At 34.7% G+C, this 9,188-nt stretch overlaps 2 protein-coding genes across 2 annotated transcripts in view; one reads left to right on the forward strand and one right to left on the reverse strand.

Annotated features, from left to right (window-relative positions):
* The window catches only part of cdkn3 (cyclin-dependent kinase inhibitor 3), a 32,353-nt gene extending 23,522 nt beyond the window's left edge, over positions 1 to 8,831 (forward strand). The window contains exon 8 of the mRNA XM_051396068.1: positions 8,474 to 8,831. Within this exon, the coding sequence (XP_051252028.1) occupies positions 8,474 to 8,563 (90 nt within the window). The 3' untranslated portion in view covers positions 8,564 to 8,831. The remainder of the gene's footprint in view (positions 1 to 8,473) is intronic.
* On the reverse strand, positions 796 to 2,520 carry LOC127361449 (galectin-2-like). The gene is made up of 4 exons (XM_051396078.1): positions 2,427 to 2,520; positions 2,211 to 2,290; positions 1,401 to 1,572; positions 796 to 1,205 (listed from the first exon to the last, which is right to left on the reverse strand). Exons 1-4 carry the CDS (start codon positions 2,433 to 2,435, stop codon positions 1,059 to 1,061), a joined length of 408 nt encoding a protein of 135 aa, XP_051252038.1. The 5' UTR covers positions 2,436 to 2,520; the 3' UTR covers positions 796 to 1,058.
* Positions 8,832 to 9,188: the final 357 nt, after the last annotated feature.

Raw genomic sequence — 9,188 nt, forward strand, 5'->3', positions numbered from 1 at the left:
AAATAGTAATGCCAGCCTTTTGGTTTTTTTTTAAATTTTTTTTTTTTTGGTTTAAAAAATTAATTAAAAGGATTTTTTTTTTACACATTTTTTATTTACAAATGTTTTTTTTGCTAACCTTTTAGTTGCTTCTGTCATCCAACTCATCTGAAAATATTTTTTAAATGTAACACAAACATCTTCATCTTGATATTTTGGTTTTGATATTATTGTTTCCTCAGTTTAAATGTTTTTAAAAGAATTTGTTGATTGATTCTTTTTTTTATTCTTCATGTTTTGCAAGTGTTTGGAGTATTCAATAATTTTACAGTTTATCGAATTTAAATGATCTTGTTTTATCCATATTGGAATTTGTTTTGTTGTTTGCTTAATTAGACTTATTTTAATGTTACGGTATATTGATATCCATAATTACTAACAAAAATATCAGTCTTTGTTCTTTCTCTGTAAAAATAAACTCATCACATGGTCATTAGAATTGAAACCTATCCTGTTATTATTGAGCATTATAAAGCGATCAGATTTTTCTGTTGACATATTCTCAAAATATGTACATTATTTATTTAAATAATATATTATAACAGTGTGAATTTTGTTAGCTATTTAAGATTTTGTCTTAAATCAAAGGTCCATGTTAGTGATATTTATTATCTTATCCTTTTTGCTTTTAATCTACTAAAACTCATCGTTTTGTCACCAAAAGATTAGATGACAAAAATGTTGAGAACAGTTTAGTGCAACCACAAAATGACAGATTGTATAATTAAGAATGCAGCTTTGCAGAGAGGCGGTGTCTCTGATGAGGGTCTGATGTTGTTTATTTAAAGGACAAACGTGTAAGATTTTACAGTTCCTTCCAGTGTGTGTAGGAGAATGAATCAGTGTTTGGTTTGTTTATTCTGGGCTACTGTAGAAACAGAATTGAATTTAAACATTTTATATTCTTGTGCACAAAAGGACATTTTTAAATAAATATAAATTTCTGATGTACTGAAGATCTACATCTCTTCAACCAGACTGATAAACACAGCATGCATTTGTTAGAGCAGTTGTGTCTCTCAGCAGATCTTAAAGGAAGTCAGTCTGAAGTCTCCTGCGATTTTTATGTAGCTAATGACATCCATGTTCTCACGGTTGGGAAACTGGACTTCCTGTCCATCAGGAAGCTCCACTTCAAATGTGTTTCCAGTCAGCTTCAACACAATCTAAAATGGAAACGATACATACAGATAAATCATTTTAGTTTCAGGAGAACAGCCACAATGAGACAATTATCTCAAAACCTCTCCTCACAAAACCTAAACTCCCTGAATGGATAAATATCCTTATATATACATATTATAATTGGGAGGATATATTTCTGAGGTAAACCCTCACTTCCTTGAATCAGATTCCCTCACCTTGACATCTGTGCCCCTGTGTAAGGGGTTGTGTATTTCCCGTTTCTCCTCGCCCCAACAACCAGCAGTCTTTGAGTTGCAAATGAGAACCGCTCCATCAGTGTCATCATGGAAACGAGGGTTGAAGTGCAGAGCTAAGTCGTCTGGACCACAGCCGAGGTCGACCTGGAATCTGAGTGGATCCGAGATTATACAATAAATGTACAGCAGTCTTAATATTTGTATGTTTGCAGAGCTTAGAGCATCACCAGGTTCATACAACTACAATCGAGAAACTTTACACAAAATTATAAAAAGGGCCATAAATCTATTTTTATACTGTTTCCTTCAACATTTGACTATAAATCAGAATCAAAAATACTTTATTGATCCCCGGGAAGAAATTTGTTTGGTACAGTTGTTCAAGGTGATCACACAATGTTAAAGAATACAAATAATACTTATATTACAATATCTAACAATATATAGAATAGAAATGTATGTATAGGTATATACTTATAAGTAAAAAAATAAAATGCAAATATAATAAGAGCCTATGTACCCTATAGTAATGAAATATATACACATTATATGCTAATATCTACAAGTAAATGTAAATGTTATGCTACAGTATGTGCCGACAGAAATGAAATAGAAATGAGTTTTAGAGATTGCAGTGTTGCAGAAGTTATAAACCTCTGTCCAGATGGAAAAAAGCTAAATATAAAAGTCAAAGTCAACATTTAAATACATCTGCATAGATATCACCATATTGTTTAATTCATTTAAGAGTCTAATATCAAATTAATGCAATGTGTTTGTTTAGCTTACCTCTCAGCTTCAGGCAGAATAAACCCCTTTACTTTCAGCTGATCTCCAGCACTCAGATTCACATTCTTCAATTCAAGTTTCTGAGAAAAACAGTTTTCATTAGAAAATTAAACGTTACTGTGAACAGCCAACAACCAAAGATTGATATCTGCCAGGTTTTTTATTCAACAAAGTACAGGGTGCAAATAAAAGCACAAACAAAGCAGTTTAACTTACCATGCTCATTTTGGGTGCTGGTGAACAGTCCTGGTGCTGATGGAAGATGTAAGAGGTCTCGGCACACAGTCTTCTGTCATGGAGGACTAAAATATAAGTAGTGTTGACTGTGAAGTTTCACCTAATTTATGATGTAGAAGCACAAACGATTAAAGGACTTTGATCAGTGACAATGTGTGCCATTCATCATGATAATCAAGTATCTTATTCACCACTCTGTTTAATCACTGCTGTTGAACTCATTGTTCCATATTTCCTTCCTGATCACAGAACAGGTTGTGAGTGGCAGCTGCCTCAGTGCCACTGTCACAACTACTCTACCAAGAGCAGATTAAATATTTTTAGATTAGGAGCCATTGTGCACATTGAGGAGGGCGGGAAACACTACTGATTACATATGCTGTGTACTTGTAATATGAATCTGTTAATCCTACGAATTAAAGAACATTTTTATGTTTTATTTGCATGTTTTGATCATTAAAAATTATTATTACTGATACTCTATTTTAAAGTATGTGTTGCTGCCATGATATGTAGTTTATGTATTATTGATCTTTTGTTAATTATTTTGCGACCACTGGGTGGCGTATAGGGGCAGGATATTGTATAGGTGAGCTCACATGGACAGGTTGAATAATTGGGGACTGACAGTGTAGCCATGCACACGCAGGTCTTTGTTGTGTGAGAATAAACCTTTTTCAAGTTAAAGAAGATGTCTGTATGGAGTACACACGTCCAACTAGTTTTAATCAGTCTAGCAATCACACCAGTGGCGTTGTGCAGCATTTAATTCAAAAACAAGCCCTGGAGGATCGTGTGATTATCACTGGAGTAATTGGAGAGATGTGTGCGCTGCCAGCGGATCGATCTTTGGATTAAACGGATATCAGCGGACGATGGACTTTGAATATGGATTTCTTCAGAATTGGAGCTGTGGGTAAAAACGAACTAATGAAATGTACATTTGGAAAGTTCAAACTGAACTAAATTTATATGACACGTTCCGTGGTTTGTTGCCAGCTGGAGAAACTGAAAACACATTAAATATATGTATAAACCAAAGATGAATGAATGTCAGTGAGTTTACTGAAGAGGTTAACATGTGGTTGAAAGGTGATGTTCGAGTTGATGATGCTGAAAATGAGAATCAGCTGCAGCCTAATGAATGATCAATATCAAATGTCGCAACTAATCGCCTTGTAAAACATCAAACTGTGATCGATCATCTGGACACCTTTGCTGATAAACGGTCTGACTCTGCCCATGTAAAGACAAAGACTAATATATTGGAAAGGTTTATCACACTTTTTATATAGAAGAGGATAGGTGGTTACATCAAAAAATTAGTAAATGTATTTGAGGATATTACTATTTTTTGATGACTTTTTGTTATCTAATTGTTTAACAGGATCAGTTCGCTGTATTTTGAAAGTACTTACCGGAAGTGGTATTGTGGTATCGCGTCTGCATTGACGGAACTTGACGATTTTAGTGTTTTGCAGTTCCTCACTGTCGCCACAAGAGGGCAGCAACGAGTCGAGATTACAACTTTACTTCTTCAGATGACATTAAATGGACTGGATACTGATTGATAAAAAAAAAGTGATCAATACAGATTATCATTACAAATGTATGTAGTATTCCCAGTGAAGAATGTAGACTTTGTGTTTCTATGACCACAAGAAAACTAATTAAAATCAGATTAATCTTTTTGAATCGCAAATTCCGCTATGATATTGGAAGTGATGAAATAAAGTAAACTGATACGTTTCAAGTATATTTTATTGTCATTTATGTTGTAGAATGAAATTCAGATATTGTTCCATTTATACTGCTTTTAATATATATACTATACACTAATTTGCATGATGAATTGTTGAAGAATATAAAAGTCTCACAGCCTGAGGGAAGAAGATGTCTTTATGTCTGGTGGCAGCAGAAACTTCTGTGCAACAGATCGGTGATCAATGACTAATAAACATCCCATAATGTCAGTCTGCAAAAGTTAACAAAGAATTTACGGGAATGTTGCTTACTTAAAGTAACTTTAAAATTTAAATAAAATTATAAGCCAGGACTGATGTCGTTTGTGTTTTTATTTTCCATCGTTCTTGAGTTTCCTCAAGAGATACAATTATTTCTTAACCAGACTGGAGACGTGACAGAAGTTGATCTGATAAAAGTTTAATTTAAATATTCTCCGTTTTCGGTCTGACAGATGAGCCGCACAGGTAACATTAACAACAATCGTAGTTAGCTATAGCTAATTGTTTAATAGGATCAGTTCGCTGTATTTTGAAAGTACTTACCGGAAGTGGTATTGTGGTATCGCGTCTGCATTGACGGAACTTGACGATTTTAATGTGTTGCAGTTCCTCACTGTCGCCACAAGAGGGCAGCAACGAGTCGTGATTATAACGCTGAATGCTTCCTCGGATGACATTAAATGGGCTGAATACTGATTGATAACAAAAGTGATCAATACAGATTATCGATACAAATGTCTGTAATATTCCCAGTGGAGAACATTTTAATAAAGGTAAATCGTTAACGGCCAATAAACGTTTCTTAACCAACTAAATGTGCTATTCCACCTGCCCACAGCCTACATGAGCCAGCAGCTAAACTAGAGGTTGGTTAAAGGTTTAATTTAAATGTTCTCAGTTTTAGCTGCACAGAAAATACAACAACTACAAACTACAAAAATAACTATAATAATTACGCTTAGCAGGGTCTGTTAATGCAATGTCAAATAATATGTTGTTTTCACTGGAATCTGAATATCTTTACGTTTGTTGGCTAGTCACTTGTTTAATTCATAGTTCACAGGTTGGTGTGTAGATACCTGCTGACACTATACTAATTTAATTTATTAATTTAATTTAAGGACCATTTAAAAAGAGCATTATTTTAGCATGTTTTAGAGGATAGTACAATATCATATGATGATATGTAGTAAAACAACAACACAAACACTTTTTGTGAAGTAAACAAAACAAAATGCCATTATCTCAGAGTTGAAACAGCATCTTGCTCACAGTTTCAACAAAAACTCAACATTATCATCATCATTATAGCTTCACAATGGTAGTATTTATTAGTGGCCTGTTTATTGTGGTGCAATTTATTGTAAAAGTTTTATATTTTCTTTTTAAACTCTGCCCTTTACATCAGTGGATGACCCCTTGATGAGTATGGGCCATATTTTATGGATATTTCATATTATATTCAATACATGACAAAAACAGGACAACCGATGAACTGTTCAACCCAAATAGTGAGCACAATAAGTGCAGTAAGTTTGTGTAATTATGAGCAGATTATTATATATTTATTATGAGCTCAAAGATCAGTTTTACTGATATTTTTAGTAACTTTTTCTACAATTCTCTGGCTGTCATATAAGATGAAGACAGTCAGCACATCACATTTAAGAAGCCAAAAAAACCCAGAAATTGTTAATAATTTTTGCTTGAAAATTGACAGAATAGTCGCTGATAAATTTACAGTCAATCGATTGATTATTTGATTACTTGTTTCAGCTTTAATGTGGATATTTAACTGTGGTTTCTGAGTGAGTGTAATGATCGATGATTGCTCCAGACATCACTGACACCGCTGCAGATTCATTCAGAGAAAATCAATGAAACAAAAAGGAATATATTATCAGTCTGGTGTGATTATCCAAAGGCCAATTTAACGCTTTTATGTATTTGTGAAAATACATAATTGGCAGAAAGTGAGCCTCCTGCTTTTAAAGAAGATTATATTTTGTATTCACTGCAGTTACAGTGAAATTAAGTTTAATTCTAGTAATATAAACACTGATACAACCCGTACATGTAACATATCCCTGTACTCCTAAAGTGATTGTGTTTTAGTGTAATGAGAGAAAAAGTCTCTAACTTTTAAAGAAATAAACTTGATTGAAATTTAGTTGTTTTCTTTGTCGTTAACAGAGGAGCTCCAGAACCAGGGCGTGCACCAGAGGAGAACTTAACAAGTACAGGGTTCCCTCCCTGCTGGACGTCTACCAGCAGCGAGGCTTCACAGTTCACCACATGCCCTTTCCAGACGGAGACGCTCCCGAGCTGACGCAGTGCTGCCAGATCCTCGAGGAGCTGCAGGTCAGCCTCGAGAACAACAGGAGGACTGTGATCCAGTGAGTGAACTGATGCTTATTACTGAGATCCAGAATCACTGTTGACTGTTGACGATGAATCTTCTTTTGTTGTTTGATATATAGTATTTTCATATAGTGGAGCACATTTATACATAAATACATAGATTAAACAACTGAACAGAAGGTAAGCCTTCTGTTTCTCTTCCTAAAATATTAAACATCCCTCATTCCAAAGATGCAAAAGAGGGTTTAAATAACAAACAAACTTAATTTAATCATGTCTGCGTGAACAAAAAGATGAAATAAAAAGAGATAATAAAGAGTGTTTACATGACAAATTATCATCCTCCTCTATAATCAGGTTATTTCTGCCACCATGGCTGCAAATATTTTGTGTTATTGTTTGTTACATGAAGTATTTTTTATTTTATTATTACTGAAGTAAAATGCTCCACGTAAACCGAGCTACTGCCAGCAGCAGTAAAAGGTCACTAGGACATGTAAAATCTATTGAAAGGGCCCCGAGAGGCTCTTGAATCCCCAAGTGAGCTGATGAAGCTGCTCACCAGGCAACAAGGAGAAACTGGTTGGACTCACTTAATGTATGAATGTGAATGTGAAGCAGGGTATTTCTAACCAAGCATGCAAACTTAAAAACTATCCCCCGGACGAGTAAAGATTAAAAATAGACATGGATACAGCCATACTTTCTGTGACGAACACATCCTTTTGTGTTTTTAGTATCTGAAGTATTTTTAAACCTTTGAAGTGCCAGACAGCCCTAGAGAACCAGAGTACATCTCACCACAAAGACATCTATTTTCTGTCACGCCTCGGGACACCTCTTATTACACAACTGAACAATTTGCTTCCAGCTTTCAGATCATTTGATGGGATTTTTGACTTTTTTTCCCTTCCTCCTTCAGCTGTTACGGAGGCCTCGGACGCTCTGGATTAAGTAAGAATATTTTACCATTTGTTCCATAGATCAATGTGTTTACCTATTATATTTGATTTGGTTTGACCTTTTATTAAAAATGTTTAGTCCTCTCTGATCAGTTGACTTCACTGCTCTGATCACATGGCCGTCTCATGTTTTCTTCCGTTCAGTCTGCTGCTTCAGCTCTCTGTTACAATGACGGCAAACAAAGCCATCGAAATCCTCCAGGAGCACAGAGGAGGTGAGAGGTTACATCTCTTCCTCTCTGAATCTCATGTGTTTAAAGAACTATCAGTCCACTACAGCTTCTTCATGCTTCCCTCATTAAACAGATATATCTGTATATGCTGTACATGTAAGCCAGTAAATAACAAGAAAGTTTAATACAGAAATGAGAAAGGTATGTTTGTGATCATTTAGAAATGGTGTCCCTATAACAGTTTGTCCACCAGAGAGTGCTAATATGTTTGTTTTTACACTGTAAAATGTTCCTTCTCTACATCGCTCAGTTACAGTTCTTAATAATCTAATTTAATGTGACCTTTGTTATAAATAATAAAATGAAAAAACTAATATATCTTTAAAATATTGCTGTTAGTGTTATCTTGAATAATCCAGTATTGGTCAGGCTCTGTTGTGAATGTGGAAGCTTCTTGCATTAGAAAAGGGCCCTTACAGGTATAACCATTCACTGATAGTGTACATTTTAATGTAAAGTGACTATATTGCACCCAACGTGATGTGAAGAAAGTTTAGAATTTGTTAATGATTCCATACTGAAAGGTCTGCCTTTAAGGTGGGAATATAAACCTGATGATATATTTTGGAAGATGGTCAGCAGTAATGTGAATGTATTGTTTTTGTAATCTGTTTAAAACGTTTTGCTGCTCGTTCTCTGTGAATTATTGCTCTGCTGTTGCTTTTTGCTCTAATATTTCATTAACAAATATGTAAACTAACAACTTTAATTTTATTTTCCCGTAGCAATACAACTTCCTCCATGAGTTTCGGGAACGGTACGCAGCCTACCAAGAGAGCAGAGAGGCGTCTACAGAGCGCTCGGTGTCTCGGTGATCGCTGCTCTTCTCTTCAAATCATGAGCTGTGAAAATATTGACCTCTGCAAACTGTTATTTGTTAGTGATTCTCTCCTGAGTGTGTGATATAATTGTATTCTCTGATGATTGCACTTTAACAGAATAATATATTGCTTTTTTTCACCCTCATTGTAATCAAATTAAAGACTTGATGAGGAAATCCTGCTGGAGCGTTATTAGTCAGTTTAAAATATGTTGTTTGAATTCATATTACAATTAAAATGTTGAAGATGTAAACTGAGTAAAGGTCTCCAGTGTATCTATACTATATTTTAAATAGTATACTTGAAGAGATGGATTACCAAAATAATTTATCCTCTGGGGAAACTGAATGTCTGTACCAAATCTTACATCAATCAATGTTATTGAGATAATTCAATAAAAAACAAAATAGACCTTTTTCACATTGTGACGTGAACTATTAAACACAGGTGTTACCATTGATACTAATTAAGGTTCAGTTCCATTTAGTGTAGCAGAGTCTTTCCAGTGAGCCAACGTGCCCAGTAGCAGCACCCTGGTTGACCTGAATGAACAGAACTGTAATTAGTATCATTGGTAACAACTGTTTACCCAAATATTTCATGGCAAAATGAAGTGAAA

This window comes from Dicentrarchus labrax, unplaced genomic scaffold (genome assembly GCF_905237075.1).
Source record: "Dicentrarchus labrax unplaced genomic scaffold, dlabrax2021, whole genome shotgun sequence".
Taxonomy (NCBI): Eukaryota; Metazoa; Chordata; class Actinopteri; family Moronidae; genus Dicentrarchus; species Dicentrarchus labrax.

What these genes read in the sequence shown, in the direction of transcription:
- LOC127361449 (XM_051396078.1), bottom strand. An exon ending in ATTCTGCCTGAAGCTGAGAG is followed by an intron (nt 1,573 to 2,210) that starts GTAAGCTAAACA and finishes GGATCCACTCAG; the next exon opens with ATTCCAGGTCGACCTCGGCT. An exon ending in ACAGGGGCACAGATGTCAAG is followed by an intron (nt 1,206 to 1,400) that starts GTGAGGGAATCT and finishes TTTCCATTTTAG; the next exon opens with ATTGTGTTGAAGCTGACTGG.